A 20,057-nucleotide genomic window follows, 5' to 3' on the forward strand; every position below is an offset into this window, starting at 1 on the left:
ATAACGCATGTCTGCAGTAAACACAAGTGTTGCATTGCATATATCCACCAGAGGTTCCATATTCACATTGCTCTATTAATCGTTTCTTAGACAGTATCTCTCCAACATTTCTATCACGTATGCATGAAAACCGAGGCTTATTACTCAATGCCAGATGCAGGGATAGAACAGGCCAGTGTTTCATCAATATACTTTGAATCTTCCCTGTCTGTTTGTAGAAAGGAAGTATACAATTAATCTGTTCGCCTCGATCTTTCTCTCTATTTTTTGGAGTGTTCAACCAACACTGATGAGCATATTTTGCACGTTTATATGCTCTCTTAATGGTATGTTGAGGATACCCCCGGTTTCTAAATCCGGTGGCTAGCAATTGCACCTGTTGATTATATTTTTCTTGATCAGAGCTCAACCTCTTAATCCTAAGAAATTGGCCAATTGGTATACTCTCCTTCAACTTTCGTGGGTGGTGACTCTCAAAATGGAGTAAGGTGTTTCTATCTATGGGCTTACGGTATACACCAGTGGTAAATTGACCATTAACAATGTCTACAAATTGCACAGACAGACCAAATGACTGTTTAACAAATTGGATATTAATATCGCAGTCGTTCAAATGGCTAACAAATCTATCTGCCTCACTCTCCGATCCTGACCATATGATGAAAATATGGGACAATGCTGTACAGTCGAGTTAGATGAAATTTTGTTTAAGCACAGTATTGAGTGATATATGTGAGATCTAATGTGGTTGTATGGGGACATGAGATGTAATAAATGTTTAAAGTGGATATTATGGTGATGTGTTTATAATAAATTCAAATTCATTGCAGATATCCTGAAATCCCAATCAGCTGGGTGTCCCCGAGAATCACTACTTTAATCTATCAAACAACTCAAAAACCAAACATGTGCAGTAAAGTCAATGGGAGAAAAGATCGTCATCAAACTTTTCTTAATTTTTCCCCTCCCCCATCCCTGCCCATAATCCCCTCAACCCTCTATGCCCCTATGTTAACGCATTTAAGTGTAACATAGTAAAGGTATACATATACAAACAACTACAGCCGATACTGTTCAATAGAGTAAAGCAGGCTTCAAATGAACCAACATTCAGTGTATCTGGGTTTAAAAAAAGGTTTGGACAAGTTCTTGGAAGAAATGTTCATAATCTGTTATTGAGACAGACATGGGGATGCCACTGCTTGCCCTGGGATTGGTAGCATGAAATGTTGCCACTATTTAGGTTTCTGCCAGGCACTTGTGACCTGGATTGACCACTGTTGGCAACAGGATACTGGGCTAGATGGACCCAGTATGGCTGACCCAGTATGGCTTTTCTTAACCAAGAGGACAGTTAGAACATAAGCCATTCTTGGACAGACTGAAGGTCCATCAAGCCCAATTACCCTGTTTCCAACAGTGGTCAATCCAGGTCACAAGTACCTGGCAAGATCCCAGAACAGTAAAACAGATTTTATGCTGCGTATCCTAGAAATAAGCAGTGGATTTTCCCAAGTCCATCTTAATAGCTTATGGACTTTTCTGTTAGGAAATTATCCAAACTTTTTTTAATCCCTGCTAAACTAACTGCTTTTACCATGTTCTCTGACAAAGAATTCCAGAGTTTAATTGCACGTTACATGAAAAAACATTTTCTCTGGTTTGTAGCTTCATTGTGTGCCCCTAGTCCTAGTATTTTTGGAAAGAGTAAACAAGCGATTCATTTCTACCTGTTCTACTCCACTCAGTATTTTATAGACCTCTATCATATCTTCCCTCAGCCGTTTATTCTCCGAGCTGCCCTAGTCACTTTAGCCATTCCTCATAGGGAAGTCATCCTATCCTCTTTATCATTTTCATCACCCTTCTCTATACCTTTTCTAATTCCATTATATCTTTTTTGAGATGCTGTAACCAGAATTGCACACAGTATTGAAGGTGTAGTCGCATGATGGAATGATACAAAGGCATTATAACATTCTCATTTTTTTTTCCATTCCTTTCCTAATAATTCCTAACATTCTATTTGGTTTCTTAGCCACCGCTGCATACTCAGCAGAGGGTTTCAATGTATCATTAATGATGACACCTAGATCCTTTTCCTGGGTGGTGACTCCTAATGTGGAACCTTGCATCATGTATCTATAGTTTGGGTTCCTCTTTCTCTCATGCATCACTTTGCACTTGTTCACATTAAACATCATCTGCCATTTGGATACCTAATCCCTGAGTCTCATAGGGTTAGAAACGTAGAAACATAGAAATATGATGGCAGATAAAGGCCAAATGGCCCATCCAGTTTGCCCATCTTCTGTAACCCTTAACTCCTTTTCCTAAGGGATCCCATATGCTTTTCCAATGCTTTCTTAAACTCTGACACAGTCCTCGTCTCCATAACCTCCACCGGGAGGCCATTTCACGCTTCCACCACCCTTTCCATAAATAAATACTTTCTTAGATTCCTCCTAAACCTATTTCCTCTTAACTTCATTGTATGCTCCCTCATTCCTGAGTTTTCCCTCATTTGAAAAAGGCTCTCTTCCTGTACTTTAATGCCCCTGAGACATTTAAATGTTTCTGTCGTATCTCCTCTTACCCTTCTCCTCTCTTCCAGCATATACATGTTGAGGTTCATAAGCCTGTCCTTATATGTTTTATGTCCAAGACCGCTTACCAATTTGGTAGCCACCCTCTGGACCGACTCCATCCTGTTTATATCTTTCCGTAGGTGCGGTCTCCAGAATTGCACACAGTACTCTAAATGGGGCCTCACCAGGTTTTCTTGCAATTTTTCACAATCCTCTTGCAATGGGTTTCTGCCAGGTACTTGTGACCTAGATTAGCCACTGCTGGAAGTAGGATACTGGGCTAGATGGACCATTGGTCTGACCCAGTATGGTTATTCTTATGTTCTTATGTTAATTTAACAACTTTGAATAACCATGTGTCATCAGCAAATTTAATCACCTCACTAGTTATTCCCATCTCTAGATCATTTATAGATATTTTAAAAAGCAGTGGTCCCAGGACAGACCCCTGAGGAACCCCCACTATCTACCCTTCTCCATTGAGATACTGACCATTTAACATTAACTATTAATTGAAAACAAATTGTTGAAAGGTTTTTTTATACATTAAATAATTAAGCAGTGGAATCCATTGTTTGAACATGTGGTCAACACAACCAACCTAACAGGATTTAAAAGGGATTACACAAATTCATGGAAGAAAATTACAAAAACAATTAGCTAGGTAGACTTAGGACAGCCATTGTTCATCCCTGGAAATGCACTATGACGAATAGATCTACTTTATGGAACCTGCTGGATTCTTGCAACACGGGCTGTCCTCTACCAGAGACAGAATGCTGGACTCAATGGCCCTTGGCCCAGCTCAGTATAGTTTTTCTTCTGTTCTCAACTTCTCCAGCATGTTGTAGCATCTGGATCCCATATTTTAAACAACCACTGGGTTTTTAAGTACAGTGTATAGACTTTCTGCACTATCCAGAGAAGAAAGAACAATTGTCCTCAAAAGCTCATGTCTCAATAAATTGTTTAGTCTATTTATTTATTTATTTATTTATTTATTTATTTATTGCATTTGTATCCCACATTTTCCCACCTATTTGCAGGCTCAATGTGGCTTACGTTATTCCGTAATGGCGATCGCCATTTCCGGAATGAGAAATACAAAGTGGTATTGCCTTAAAGTTCATAAGTGACAGAGTAGATTAAGCAGTCAAGTATAGAGAATTCATATTCAGAATGAGAAATAAAGTGGTATTGCGTAAAGGCAGTCAAGTATAGAGAGTTTGGTTTTGTCCAGGTCTGGTATGAGTTTCGTTGTCTGGTAATTAGGATGGATCATTGTGGTATGCTTTATTGAACAGGTTGGTTTTTAGTGATTTTCGGAAGTTAGTTAGGTCGTGCATTGTTTTTATGGCGTTTGGTACTGTATTCCATAGTTGCGTGCTTATGTAGGAGAAGCTGGATGCATATGATAATTTATATTCAGAACGGTAGGGGTCAAATTTAACATTCATTATGTCCCTGACACTTGGCTCCCTGGTTATATTAGCCTTTGGGAGGAGCGGTTTACGAACATACACCATCAGCTCTGTATGTTGCAAAAGAAGCAGACCAATCAGGTCAAACTGATCCAGGAATCTACTGTCTGCACTAGGAAAGTTATGGATTTACTTTCATCCTTAAGAGACTTTGATGAGTGGAAGGCTCTGTGCTTAGAGACCATGATAAAGCTAAAGAACTTGTTAAACAGGTGTATGCAAGATGTAGGTGGCAAGTCAAGGGCTACAGGGAAAAGTGTATGTTCTATAAATATAATGATAAGGAGTCCTACAGATGACCTGGATCAGGAGACTTCTTGGAGTAAACACACAGTGAATGATATCTTTAGGTATTTTAAAGGGACAGTGGTCAAATGCTCTACGCGCTACCCCAAAGGACCAGATACAGTCTGAGAATGCTAGTTCCTCTCTGTTGTTCCTCCCGAGATAATTGTTCCTTAGCTTGGATCATAATCAGCACACTGTTTCAGGGTCTGCTACCTTCACAGTAGTTGTGTTGGAGTGTCATGCTCAATCATATATATATACTAGTAAAAAAGGCCTGTTTCTGACACAAATGAAACAGGCGCTAGCAAGGTTTTCCTCGGAGTGTGTATGTTTGAGTGTATGTGAGAGTGACTGTGTGTGAGAGAGAGAGTGAATGTGCGAGTGTGTGTGTGTGAGAGAGAGAGAGTGAGTCTGGGTGCGAGTGTGTCTGTGAGAGAGAGTGTGTGTGTGTGAGAATGAGAGTGTGTGCAAGAGTGTGTTTCATACAGATACAGTGTGTGCGAGAGAGAGAGAGTGTGTGTGAGACACAGACTCTCTGTGAGACTCTCTGTGAGACGGAGAGTATGAGACCAAGAGGCATATTTTCAAAGCACTTTGGGAGGCTAAGTTCCATAGGTTTCTATGGAACTTTGGGAGGCTAAGTGCTTTGAAAATGAGCCTCCAAGAGAGTGTGTGAGTGACTGTGTGGCACATAGAGAGTGAATGTGATACAGTGTGAGACATAGAGAGTGTGAGAGACAGTGTGTGAGAGTGAGAGAAAGACATTGACTGTGTGAGAGAGAGAGTGTGTGTGTGACAGAGATACCTCCCCCCCCTGTCTGGTGTCAGCCCCCCCCCCCCTCTCTCTCTGGTGTCTGAGCGTTACTGTGCAGGACGCTGAGCTCTGGCTGTGCTTCAAGGAACTGACCAATCCTATTTAATAGAATGCACCTCCAACACTCTGAAGCCGAGAAACCTAGTGTGGTTGGCCACTTCTGCTTGTGACGACCCTGGAAGTACGTGATGTCCATTCAAGAGATGGATACAGAGAGCAGGAATGCCTCAGCCATGCAGTCAGCTTCAGAATGTTGGAGGTGTGTTTTATTATATAGGATGTTAGCAAGGAGCCCAAGCAAGATTTATGCCTAGCCTCTCTCTTTAAAGAGGATGACATTATTTATTCCATAGGAAAGCAAAGTTAGAGTGTTGTGAACCATGTTTGCTTCTGATCCCTAGCAAAGAGGCAGTGCCTCCCAACCCAGCATTCTTTTAGTGGGTACAAAACAAAGTTCTGCTTATGATAACAGCAGTGTTAATTTATCTCCTGTGCAGATCCCCGAACAGAGAAGTTATAATATGATGTTAAAACAAACTCCCTTGTTATCAACCTGGTTAGGTATGAGCAGAGGGCTAAAAATGAGAACTTGATATAAGACCCCCCTTCTTTTAGCAGTATAAGGGCCAGATGCACTAAACTTAATGAGCCATTAACAAGCAAGTAGTAAAGTGTGGCATGCACTAAATGCTTCTCTGAGCCACCATCTGCCTTTGTCAATGTTATCAATATTTATAGACTGCTTTGCCCTGGAGTTCCTCTTTAGGTGTCTCCAGCCAATCTTTCTTGAAATTGATCAGAATTCCTTGACTAATATGGGACTATATATCTTTTTTCTTTAAACAAACAGTGTATGTGATGCTATTATTACTTTTATTGTACTCATTTCTGTGGCATAGAACATTTCTTAATTGAAAACATTGAAAAAAGGTTAGTACCAATCTTGGTCTCTAACTGTTTCATAGACAGCATTACACCCTTCTTGATCAAGTATGTAAACCTCACAATACCATCTTTAAGCAGTGATACCATAATACTTTATTATCTGGAGATATGAATAGGTAGAAGTCTTCTGTTTTGCTAAGTTAGGATAACTGCCCAACAACCTAAGCCTTCCTCCTGATCAATTACAGATAATAGGTCTCAATACCATCCTAAAGCTACCAGATTGATGTCTGTGTCTCTCTCCTAACTGCTCCCCATAAAGAGTGTAGGAAAAGGTCTTAGAAACATAGAAAATAATGGCACATAAAGACCATGTGGTCTCCCAAGTCTATGCATCCATACCTGCTACTAAGTTCTACAGTCCCTTTCTCTCCCTCAGAAATCCTCTGTGCTTGTCCTATTCTTTCTTACATTCAGTTACATTGTTTGTCTATAGGGCTCATTTTCGAACGAGAAGGATGCCCATCTTTCGACACAAATCGGAAGACAGACATCCTTCTCACAGAAACGTCCAAATCAGTATAATCAAAAGCCGATTTTGGACGTCCCCAACTGTATTCCGTCACAGGGACGGCCAAAGTTCAAGGGGGCATGTCGGAGGCGTAGCGAAGGCGGGATTTGGGCATGCCTAACACTTGGACATCCTTGACCTATAATGGAAAAAAAGGACGTCCCTGACGAGCACTTGGACGTTTTCATCCAGACCTGTTTTTCTTACGACTAAGGCACAAAAAGGTGCCCGAAATGACCAGATGACCACCGTAGAGAATTGGGGATGACCTCCCGTTACTCCCCCAGTGGTCACTAACCCCCTCCCACCCTCAAAAAACATCTTTAAAAATATTTTTTGCCAGCCTCAGGTGTCATACTCATGTCTGTGACAGCAGTATGCAGGTCCCTGGAGCAGTTTTAGTGGGTGCAGTGCACTTCAGGCAGGCGGACCCAGCCCCATCCCCCCTACCTGTTACGTTTGTGGAGGAAACAGCGAGCCCTCCAAAACCCACCAGAAACCCCTGTACCCACATCTAGGTGCCCCCCTTCACCCGTAAGGGCTATGGTAGTGATGTACAGTTATTTATTTATTTAGTTGCATTTGTATCCCACATTTTCCCACCTATTTGCGGGCTCAGTGTGGCTTACAATACATTGTAAATGATGGGAATACAGTTTCTTACATTACATTACATTTCGATTATGGGTTACATTGTGAGCAGATTAAGGATGACAAGATCAGATCAGTCGCCTTAGGGGCGTGGAAACTAAAGGATGTGGTGTGGGGGAGTTACTACGCTGATCGAATAATAACAAGTGAGCGATGGGGTAGACAGTTTTTATCTGTGGGTAGATATTGAATGGGAGAGTACGGGGACGTGGAGTACGTGGGGTAATATCTTGAGGCATTGTTATGATGTATATGGGATTTATATGTTTTGCTCCTTGCGGTATGTTTTGTCAAAGAGATGGGTCTTCAATCGTTTGCGGAAGTCTGTCAACTCGTAGACCGCTCTCAGGCCGCGTGGTAGTGCGTTCCAGAGTTGCGTGCTCTTGTAGGAGAAGGTTGAAGCGTGTAGTCCTTTATACTTTATGCCTTTGCACTTAGGGAAGTGAAGGTTGAGGAAAGTTCTGGATGATTTTTTGGCGTTTCTGGGTGGCAGGTCTACCAAGTCGGACATGTATGCTGGGGCTTCACCGTGAATGATTTTATGCACTAATGTGCATATTTTAAAGGTGACACGTTCCTTAAGTGGGAGCCAGTGTAGTTTCTTGCTTAGTGGTGCTGCACTTTCGTATTTTGGTTTTCCGAAGATGAGTCTGGCCGTTGTATTCTGAGCTGTCTGAAGTTTTCTCATTATTTGTTCTTTGCAGCATGCGTATAATGAGTTGCAGTAATCCAGATGACTTAATACGAGTGATTGTACCAAGTTGCGGAAGACAAATCTTGGAAAGAATGGTTTTATTCTTTTCAGCTTCCACATGGAGAAGAACATCTTTTTTACTGTGTTGTTCACGTGAGTTTCAAGTGTAAGGTGGCGGTCGATTGTTACTCCGAGGATTTTTAAATTTTCTGAAATTGGCAAGTTTAGTTTAGGTGTGTTGATAGTAGTAAATTTTGTTGTATTGTATTGGGAGGTTAGTATGAGGCATTGAGTTTTTTCTGCGTTCAATTTCAGTCGGAATGCATCTGCCCAGGTGTTCATAATGTGTAGACTTTGGTTGATTTCATTAGAGATTTCGCTGATGTTTTGTTTAAAAGGGATAGATATCGTTACATCATCGGCATATATGTAAGGGTTAAGGTTGTGGTTTGATAGAAGTTTTGCTAGTGGGGTCATCAGTAGGTTGAAAATTGTTGGTGAGAGGGGAGATCCCTGCGGTACTCCGCACTCAGGTGTCCATGCAGCAGATGTGGTTGAGTTTGATGTGACTTGGTATGAGCGTGAAGTTAAGAATCCCTTGAACCAATTTAGGACATTGCCTCCGATGCCGAAATATTCAAGAATGTGTAATAGGATTCCGTGGTCAACCATGTCGAAGGCACTTGACATGTCAAATTGTAGGAGGAGTATATTGGAGCCAGTTGCTATCCATTGCTTAAATTTGGTCAGTAGGGTAGTTAGTACTGTCTCTGTGCTGTGATTCGAGCGGAATCCTGATTGGGCATCATGCAGTATTGAGAACTTGTCGAGATAACTTGTGAGTTGCTTGGTTACCACTCCTTCTGTTATTTTAGTTATTAGTGGTATGGATGCAACTGGTCTGTAGTTAGTTAATTCACTAGCGTTTTTCTTTGTGTCTTTGGGTATTGGGGTGAGTAAGATTTTTCCTTTTTCCTTTGGGAAAAGACCGTTTTCTAGCATGAAATTCAGGTGGTTCGTTAAGTCTAATATGAATTGATGAAGAGCTGATTTCATGAGGTTACTTGGGCAGATGTCTAGTTTGCATTGGGATTTGGCGAATCTTTTAATCGTTCTAACGATAAGGTCTTCTGACAGTACTTCGAATTCGGTCCAGATCCTGTCTGCTGGGTGTATTCCGTCTTCAGGGTCTAGACAGTTCAGGAGTGTTGAGTATTCGGTGGGGCTGGTGGGTATTCTAAGTCGTAGTTGTGTGATTTTCTCTTTGAAGTATTTCGCGAGGTCATCGACCCCTGGTATTGCTTTGTTATTGTTTGTGACAGGTGAAGTGTCTAGCAGCTTATTTACAAGGTGGAAGAGTTTGTGCGTGTCTTTGTAGTTTGGTCCAATCATAGTTTTGTAGTGTAGTCTTTTAGTCTGTTTTATGGTGTATTTGTATTTCCTCCTAAGTGATTTCCATGCATTCAGTGTGTGTTCATCTTTCTTTTTGTTCCATGCGCGTTCTAGTTTTCTGACTTGCGTTTTCAGTTCTTTCAGCTCTTCGGTGAACCATGGATTTGATTTTTTCCTGTGCGATGTTCTGGTTTGGATTGGGGCAATTGTGTCTAATGTTGTTTTACATATGTTATCCCATTCTAGGAGGAATTGTGCGGTGTCGGTGTTTAGTGGTCGTTCATTTTGGTAGACCTGTTGCCAGAATGATGTAGGGTCTATCTTTCCTCTCGTAGTGTATGTTGTTCGTTCGTTTTTGTTGACTGCGTTTCTGTGTGTTTTTTGCCAGAGGAGGGAGATATGTGCTTTATAGTGGTCTGTCCATGGTGTGGGTATCCATCTTGTGTCTGTGAGTCGGATAGTTGAATTTTGGTCGAATTTGTGTGTGATGATGTCCAGTGTGTGTCCTTTTTCGTGTGTTGGTTGGGTGTTTGGAGCGTGTAAGTCCCAGAGTTTCAGGAATTCTTTACATTCTAGCGTGTTTTTTGAAGTGTCGTCTTCAAGATGTAGGTTGATGTCTCCTATAATGAAGATATTGGAGGCCGAGACACATGTGTTCGAGATGAAGTCCATGAGTTGCGCTTGGGAGTCTTTCCATTTTCCTGGTGGTCTATAGAATAAAATTGTGTTGAGGTGTCCTTGTAGGTTCGGATGATTGATTCTTGTCGAGGCTATTTCGAGTTGTGGTGAGGTGGATTCCCCAGTAGTTGTGATGGTGAACTCGGATTTGTAAATTATGGCTATTCCGCCACCTCTTTTTCCATTTCTTGTCCAGTGGGTGATTTTGTAATCTGTTGGGCATATGTTTTTGATGGCGGGGTCTGTGGGGCCGTGAAACCATGTTTCTGTGATGAATAGAATGTCTAGTTTTTCTGTGGTGGTCCAGTCTAGTATGTCTATGGAATTACTTACCGCTGATCTTGCGTTGATGTATCCTATTCGGATTGAACGGTATGGTTCTGTGGGGAGGTTCGATGTGTTTATTTTTATTAATTGTCTGTTTCCTCGATTGTTGGATTTGTTGTTGTTTGTTAGTTGTGGGTTAGTGGGTTTTGGGGGGGGGGTCGAGGGGTTTGAGGGGCTCAGCACACAAGGTGAGCTATGTACTTGGGAGCAATTTATGAAGTCCACTGCAGTGCCCCCTAGGATGCCCGGTTGGTGTCCTGGCACTACAAATGCTGGCTTCCTCCCACGACCAAATAGCTTGCAATTGGTTGTTTCTGAGATGGACCATCCTTGGTTTCGAAAATTGCCGAAAATCAGAAATGTCCATGTCTAGGGACAACCAAATCAAGGGAAGACCAAATTTAAAGATTTGGACGTCCATGACGGTATTTTCAAAACGAAAGATGGACGTCCATCTTGTTTCAAAAATACGGGTTTCCCCGCCCCTGGATTGGGACGTTTTGCGAGGATGTCCCTTTCAAAAATGCCCCTTCACATCACCTCTACTAGGAGGCTGTTCCATGCATCTACCACCTTTTCCATTAAGGGAATGGGACTTGATATACTGCCTTTCTATGGTCTTTGCAACTACACTCAAAGCAGTTTTCATAATATATACAGGTACTTATATGTACCTGGGGCAATGGAGGGTTAAGAGCCTTGCCCAGAGTCACAAGATGTTGCAGTGGGAATCAAATCCAGTTTCCTAAGATCAAAGTTCACTGCACTAACCAACCACTAGGCTACTCCTCCACTCCGTAGTACTTTCTTAGATTACTCCTGAAGCTAACCCCTTTCACTTTCAACCTATGACCCCTTCCTTCCAGAACTTCCTTTCAGTTGGAAGAGTCCCAGCTCCCATGTGTTTATATCATAGAGCTATTTAAATATCTCTATCATTTCTTCTATCCTACCTTTCTTCCAAAGTTTGTCCCCATATGCTTTATAATAATAATAATAATAATAAAATGTATTTCTATCTTGCATTATCTTAAGATTCTAAGAGAGGAACAGGAATGCAAACACAATAAAATAAAACAATACAAACCATACATCACTGACCATTTTAGTAGCAATCCTCTTTGTCAACTCTATCCTGTTTGTATCCTTTTAAAGATGCAATCTACAGAATCCTACAGAGCACTCCAGTTATAGGACCATATCTTTGCTAATTGGGTCATGAAAATATTTACTAAGGGGTTGATATTCAAAAGGGTATTCAGAGGCTCCTGTCTTGTCAGGCCCCACTAAGCTAGCCAGCAGGTAGTGTCACTGAATAATAGTACAGCTAACTAGTCACCCCCTAACTGGCTAGGTTAGGTTCGGGCTGGGGGCAGAGTTAGGGCAAAGTGGCAACTTACCTGGTTAGTGGCGAAATTCAGTCCACTAACCAGCTAAGTAAGAACATAAACTAGGACAGCAAGACAGCTGTCCTAACTTTATGTGGCAAATTAATCAGGCACTGGTCTGAATATTAGCCAGTGCACAGTTAACATCCAGCTCAGCAGACATATCCAAATGCTCAATGCCAGGAGCAGCACATGGCCCATCACTGAATATCTGGGGTTAGGTCAGCCCACGGCTGGAAATGGCTTATAAGTTGCTTACCACCCCAGGCTGAATATTACTCCATAGGATTCTGGCAAGAAAATAGAAAATGTTATGCCAATGCACTGGATCCACGAATTACATACAAATGTTTGCACATTTGCCCCTGCTGATTTTTGGCAAAGTTGGGGTAAACCATATGATATCTTTTCAGTTATGGAATGCAGGTTGCATAGGAAAATTAGAGAGTTAGGAATGTTCTGCCCTCATATTCATGGAGGCAGGGTGTATTGTGATGTGTATTTAATAAGTGATGTGTATTTAATATGAGTATTACTTGTATTTAATTGAATTGTGTATAATAGATAGCACTGCTTTTTCTACAGTTTTCAGTTCCTATGATTGACTCCTTGTGAGCTTTCCTTAATGGTTGTTCTCTGAGCTAGGGTCAGCCCTCCCTCTCCGCCCCTATGGGCTGTGTGAGAGAGCCCAGTCTTTCTAGCATGCCTTTGTGATCAGCAGCTGTACTAGGGGCTGATCTCTCCTTAATCTACTATAATTCCATCAAGATTTTTCCATCATTCCCCACCGCATTTCCTCAAGTCATCTTCCAAAGACTTGCCCAAGTCATTCCCCATTTATTTTCTCCAAGTTCTTCCCCTTCCTTGAGTGTTACAGCTTTTCCTCTCAGCTGGGCTGAGGTTCTGGCCATCTCCTTACCTCTAGTGGCCAGATACAGACTCTATGTGCAGAAGGCCACAATTCTTTTACAAGCAACTGAACTGTAAGTTGGATTTTCTTTGTTTATTCTGAGTACTACAATAAAGAAGCATTTATAAACCTTGCCACCCCCAAGACCCTAATCAGAAATAGTGAACCATAACAAAAATAAAAAAAAAATAATAATCCCAAAACATTCCAGATGCTAGAGTTTAAAGTGCTAGCATAAGAAAAGACGGCCAAAATAGGATATGAAAATAGAGAGAGCATACAATTATGACAGGTTTAACTCACAAAACCTCTGTATTGGTTCCTAAATCATACTATGATCCAAAAGGCTTGGGTCTTTCTAGTCAATTAAATATCTAGCTATGAGGCAGAGTTCCACCAACAATTGAAATCAATCATATTATCTTGCTTCCAGTTCTAAATTATAGTTTTCAGCGCAGTAGCAATAAGTATATTAAATAGCTTTTCCATACATGACTGTAACTTCTAAAATAATAAACCCAAAAAGTAGAAAGACAGAATATAATCAAAATTTTTAGCATATTTAACTGGTACTGAATCTGATAAGCAATCATTTTTTAAAATTATGTTTATTAAATTTTGCAATTATACAATTAACAATTTCAAAACATCAAAGCAAGAATATGAGTATATTACACAATAATCAAAGCTGAATAATACAATAATCAAACTAAGTAGCAAATAAAAGAAAATGATCTAACGTTTTGTCAGGCTTCTTCCCTGGAAGCACTGGGTTTGTGAGCCCTTGGACCACTACCGTGGAGCGGCAGTGGCAGGCAAGGTCACCTTCAAAGCAGAGACGAGGCAAGGCTGGACTGGAACCCCGGACTGGAGTTCTGCACTGGAATACACAGGACTGGAACGCACCGGACGGGTGCGCACTGGACTGGAACCCACTGGACTGGTACACACTGGAGTGGAGCCCACTGGACTGGAACACACGGGACCGGAACCCGCTGGACAGGAACACACTGGACCTAGGCTTCACCTACGCTTAGCCACTGTTCCCCGAGGGTGAGCCCTCAGGTTTGGGCAGCCGGCAGGGCTTACAGGAAAACCGGAACTGGAACTAGCAAGCAGGAACAACAGGAATCAGGATACAGAAGTGCCCCCAGGCACCTAGGCGAAAGCAAGGCAGACAGGCAGGGAATGTCCGGGTTCCGGCAATAGTCAGGTCTGGCCACAGAAAGAGAATATCCGGGTTCAGGCAGTAGTCGGGTCAGGCAGCAGGCAGCAAGTATCGGGGTTCAGGCAGTAGTTGGGTCAGGCAGCAGGCAGCAAGTAGAGAATATCTGGGTACAGCCAGTAGTCAGGTCAGACAGCAGGCAGAGAGTAGTCAGATTCAGGCAATGGTCAGGTCAAGTAGCAAGAATATGGCTAGAGCTCCAGTAGCAAGGAGTACTGGCAGCGGACAGGACTAGGATTGAAGCTCCAGAAGCAAAGGAAAACACACACAGGAAAACCAGAAAGCTAAACACAAGAAAACTAGTAAAGCTATACACAAGCTAACAAGAAAACTATGCCCAAGCTAGCTAGTCACAAGCTAGAAACTCACACTAAGCAAAACACAGGAGAGCTAGTAAAGCTGTACACAAGCTAACAAGCAAAGCTATGCCCAAGCTAACTAGTCACACGCTAGGAACTCACACAACACACAGGAGAACTAGTAAAGCTGTACACAAGCCAACAAGAAAAGCTATGCCCAAACAACTAGTAACAAGCTAGAAACTCACACTGAACTGGACAAGGTAGCAGTGCACAGAGCACTCTAACATACCAGGGACCTTAGACGATGCAAAGGCAAAGGCTGCAGTCTCTATGTGAATAATAAAGCCCTTCAACACCTGAGGAGCAGCTGCAGCCATCAGTAAGCAACTACGGAGGCTGTCCAGGCACAAACAAGAGAGACAAGTCCGGCAGCCTGGAAGAACCGGACCGGACTGAGCTAAAGTCTGGAACGGGTAGGAACAGCAAGACAAACTATGGCAGCCACTGGCTCTGGCCAGCAGCAGGTGAGAGGAGCACAAACCAAGGAGCAGGCAGAGTGCACACAGAACATAGAGAGACTTAGAATACCTAGGTGCAGCACAGAGGAGCAAACAGAACCAGGCTGGAGACAGAGGTAGAGCTAACTCAGGCAGCACCCCCAGGTGCAGTACAGTGGAGTAATTAGAGCCATGCTGGAAGCAGCCAGCACACAGAAGAAAAACTACTCCAGAAAGGATAGGCAGAAGCCAGCTTAGAAGCTGACCCCCAGAAATAAGATAAGTCTGAGGGTGGTCACGGCCACAGATGTGACACGTTTTTCATTTTCTAAGACCAACAGGTGGTTCTAAAGAGGAATAAGAAATAATTTCTTGTACAGTAAAATCCAATTCCACCAAAGATATACATTAACTTGAGAACTGTCCTTCCAATGTGAGATTATTAATTTTAATGCAACTGATATTAAAAAGTCAAACAGTAGTTTATCCTCTCTTGAAAGAAAAAATGGAATACAAATAGACTTCCAAATAACAAACTTTGGTGAAAAAGATGCTTGAAAACCAAAATTTCAGTTAACATCCCAAACATCAGACCAAAACAAAAGTAAATTAGGACATTCAAGCAACAAATGAATAAGAGTTCCTTTATATTTTTTTGCATGATCAGCATAGGTCAAGATTTGAGGAGCCAGATAACTTACTTTTCCTAGGAGTCCAAAGAGCCTTATGATACATAAAGAAAAGAAATTGTGTTAAGGCAGCCGATAAAGAGGATCTAGGTCCATTCAACCATATTTGAGACCATTGAGTTTCTGATAATGAGTTATTGAGATCTAACTCCCATACTTGTTGAGTAGACCTACAAGAAATAGTAGTATAAGATTGTGTTCTTTTATAAAACATTAAGGCTCTATGATTTAACTTACAGAGATCTTCAACAAAACTTTGAAGATCTAAATTGTGATTAAGATAATTAAGATTCCACTTTTTAGATTTAATTACACTACGTAACTGGAACCATTTCAACAATTGAGTATTGGGAATATTAAACTCTGTTTGCAATTAAGCAAAAGTTTTAAGACTCCCATCAGAAACCAATTGCCCCCAAAACCAAATATTACAATTCTGCCAGACAGACCAATTTAATGCCTTGTTACAAATCTTCAAATATCTATTGTTCCAAAAAACAATAGGGGAAAGAAAATCTGAAGGGTTTGGAAAAGAATTATACAAAACTGAGAACGTTTTTATAGTTGTAGTTATAACAAGACTATTCCTAAGATTTGGAAACCAACATCTTTTGGGATCTGACTATGCCAATACATTCAAAGGAACAGGTTGCGATAATGACCTTTCTAAGTGCAACCATGCAGGAGTACATAAAGAGAAATCATCTATAACCCAATAATATCCCTTAGAAATAATAAAAGAATTATGATACAAATTAAAATCAGGAAAATTAACTCCACCTGTTTAGGTAATGTAAGTGTACGGATAGATATACGAGGAGGTTTGGAATTCCACAAAAATTGCGAAAGGATTCTATCAATTTTTTTTAAACTGACAGGAAATGGAATTGGAAGCATACTTAGCAAGTAATTTATTCTCAGTGCCAAAGTCATTTTAATGGTGTCCAGCCTACCCCACCAACTAATAGATAATGGAGACCACTTTAATATTGTCGCCTTGATTGAATTAGTAATTAGCTCAATGTTTTTAGTTATGGTATCTTGAAGAGATCTGCCTAAATATCTATATATATAAAACTCACCCTCAACGTTCTATTGGCTGCTGACGTCACTGAAGCCAAGGTTCGTATGTTCGAAGCTCTGAAGCCTCGAAAATCAGTCTCTAGGCCCCGCCCTCGCATCAAACGTTATGACGTTGAGGGCGGAGGCGGAGCAATTCACCGCCCTCGCGTCAAACGTTATGACGTTGAGGGTGGAGGCGGAGCAATTCACCCACATCGACGACGGGTGTGGGGGGGGGCACAGGAAAGCCTTGCTAGCGCCCGTTTCATTGGCTCCAGAAACGGGCCTTTTTTTACTAGTACTTTATAAATGAACTTTGTGTTTTAAAAGGAAATGAGATCAAATCCTGAGTTATGATATCATTATGCAATGGTAGGCATTCAGTTTTTCCACAATTTATCTTATATCCCGAAATAGGGGAGAAAGAAGATATCAGAGACAAAATAAATGGAATTGAAGGAATGTTAGTATATAGTAACAAATGGTCAGCATATAATGATAATTTAATAACACTGGTTCCAATTTGGAAACCTGTAATATTTGGATCTGCCCTAATGGCTAATGCTAGAGGTTCTATGGCTATGTTAAATAGTAATGGAGACAGTGGGCAACCCTGTCTAGTCCCTTTTGACACAGAAAAATATTATGTTAAGCTATTATTAACAAAAACTTGTTTTAGGATTTTGATATAGTAATTTCACCCTATTTATGAATAAACTTCCAAACCCAAAATACTCCATTGTTGGAAACAAATATCTCCATTCTACTCTATCAATTGCTTTTTCCACATCTAAAATAATGGCCACCAGTTTATCTAAGTGTTGATTAGCCACAGGTAAAATATTACAAAATAATCTTGCTTTATCATTTGTGGACTTATTGATCATAAAGCCACATTGATCCGAGTGAAAAATTTCTGGCAATACTTTTAAACCTAAGACCGTGTGTCAAAGGTTTCTGAGGGCTTTTCTCTTTATCAAAAAAATAGTTCATGAGCTACTGTGAATGCTTTAGAGCTAGAGCTAGTATCTTCTTGTATTAGTTTACATGTGCTCTAGCTATTACTGCAATTGTGAGTAGTTTTCCACTATAATATAGCAGTATGGCCACTCAACCTTGGAATACTGCCTTTAGCTTTACTACTCAGCAAGTTAACGATTTGTTAAGCACTCCTTCTGATTTCAGTCTGGATCAAGAAAATCCTAACACTATCATAGGATGGGAAGACATTACACAGAAATTTAAAAACATTGTTAAAATAGAACTTAACAGCAGTCTATTAATAGAATACTGTAAAAAAAAAGAACGTATCCCTAGAGGTCTACGTTTAAATAAAGCACCGCAGAACTTTAATACAGATAAGGAATTTATTGACAAATGGAATAAGATCTTAAATAAATGCTCATTAGATCTGATGCTGCTCATTATAGAAAGACGTCATCAAATCCAGATCAATCAATCTAAATAATCATTAGATCAAGAAATGATTAAAATCAAGAGTAATATCTCACAAGAGGAGTTTGACAAACAACATCAACTCTTGAAAGATAACATAGATAAATTCAGAGAGAATGTTAAAAACTCCAAACTAAAGAAATTTGCACGCGACGAAAAAGATTATGCCAACAATAAAGTATACCCATGGGTTTATAAGGAAGATGAAGAACACTATAAGTCAAGTGAACCCAATAAACAAGCAAAATTTAAAGACTCATCATCCTCTTCTAGCAGCAGTGATGGTTCCTCCGGTAGAGAGGACCATTTTTTAGAGCGCAGACCCCTGAGACGTGGCAGAGGCAACAAAAGGAACCGGGGAGGACAAACCAACAGACCGTGGACCAGATCCCAATGGCAAAACCAGTGGTAATTAATCTATCCAACAGAATCCTAACAGACTGTGAAACTCAAGTTCTCTCCAGAGGTTTATCCTTTGTGCCATCTCTGCAATTCAATAAATTCCAATCTGCAGTAGACTTTGAGAAATTTACCAGAAAATTACATCTAAGATTATTTTTCAATGATGCAGACAACGTTCCAGATAGGACTATTATTAAGCCTAAATCCAACTGGACTCCATCTACTCCAGTAGACCCAGCAATATTATTGTTCAAACAACTAGTATATAAAGACATCGATCAGTTTGAAACAGACAAGAGACTTAATTATAGAAAATACAACTTGTCTAAAGAAGAAACAGCAGCCCTTAAAAGCTTACAGAATGACACCAATATTATATTAAAGAAAGCTGACAAAGGAGGAGCAATAGTCATATTTAATAAGAATGACTACCTTGAAGAAGGATTTCGTCAGCTTAACGATATCACATCATATACCTTTAAATCCGACAAAGCATTTACAATCGATGATCTCACGGGCAATAACCCCAGCAGTTAAAGAAGGAATGATTACGATGAAAGACAAACAATTTCTCACACGTCACAATCCGAAAATACCTGTTATGTACTTTGTCCTAAAGATACATAAAACTTTGCTTAAACCATCAGGAAGGCCGATCCTATCAGGAAAAGAATCAGTACTTGAACCTTTGTCTACTTTTGTAGACATGTTTCTTAAACTGGAGGTTGCTAAAAGTGCATCATATATCAGAGACAGCACGCACTTCATGCAAAAATTAGAAGAGGTTACAATAGAAGGAGACATCCTGATGACAACACTGGATGTGAAATCCTTGTACACGTTTATACCCCAGGAAGAGGCCCTGTCAACTATTAAATCAACATTGGACTCGAGGGAAAGACCTCACCTGATCACCACAGATTTTTTTTGATGATGATAGCAAGGATTGCGCTCAAAGAGAATTACTTTATGTTTGAAGGCAAATTGTTTCTTCAAGTTAGCGGAGTAGCCATGGGAGCTACATTCGCTCCTTCTATTGCCAACCTGCTTATGACTAACTTTGAAAATGAATGGATTGTCAATTCACCTTTTCATGAATTAATAAAGTGCTGGTGGAGATTCATCGACGACATCTTTATGCTTTGGGAGGGCACAGAACAACAACTCTTTGGTTTTATGAGATGGATTAACAGTTGCCATCCCAATATACAATTCAGAGAGTAACATCCCCATACAATTATCAACTACCTGGATGTAGAAGTTACGTTACAGGACCAGCAATTTGTAACGAGTGTCTACAAGAAGGACACAGATAGGAACACTTTTTTGCACAACACCAGCTGTCATCCATACACATTGAAAAACAACTTGCCGTCTTCACAGATGCTAAGGTTGAGAAGAATATGCAAAAGAACTTCCAGCTTTAAAGCACAAGCAAAGATCCTGAAAATTGATCTCATGAACAGAGGCTATTCATTAAGAACCTTAGACAAAGCTTATAAACGTGCTAAATATAATAACAGGGATCTTCTTCTCTACCATCCAGTGGTGAGAGATAAGGACACTAACATCTTAACAAGGGTTATGAAATACAACGAAACTATAGCGCGCATAATTAAGAATAGATGGGAAATTCTGCAGATTAATCCGATTTTCCAAGAAAAATTTTTACTATAGCCTTTACTAGAGGTAATAATTTAAGGGATATAGTGAGCCCAGCAGAACAAAGAGACAACAGAAGAACAGCTAAAACCACAG

The 20,057-nt window shown here is 40.6% G+C and overlaps 1 protein-coding gene across 1 annotated transcript in view; it reads right to left on the reverse strand.

The window, feature by feature from the left end:
• Nucleotides 1-19,565: 19,565 nt before the first annotated feature.
• LOC115472508 overlaps nucleotides 19,566-20,057 on the reverse strand; it is a 42,607-nt gene continuing 42,115 nt past the window's right edge. The window contains exon 3 of the mRNA XM_030206798.1: nucleotides 19,566-19,594. Within this exon, the coding sequence (XP_030062658.1) occupies nucleotides 19,566-19,594 (29 nt within the window). The remainder of the gene's footprint in view (nucleotides 19,595-20,057) is intronic.

This window comes from Microcaecilia unicolor, chromosome 6, assembly GCF_901765095.1.
Source record: "Microcaecilia unicolor chromosome 6, aMicUni1.1, whole genome shotgun sequence".
NCBI lineage: Eukaryota > Metazoa > Chordata > Amphibia > Gymnophiona > Siphonopidae > Microcaecilia > Microcaecilia unicolor.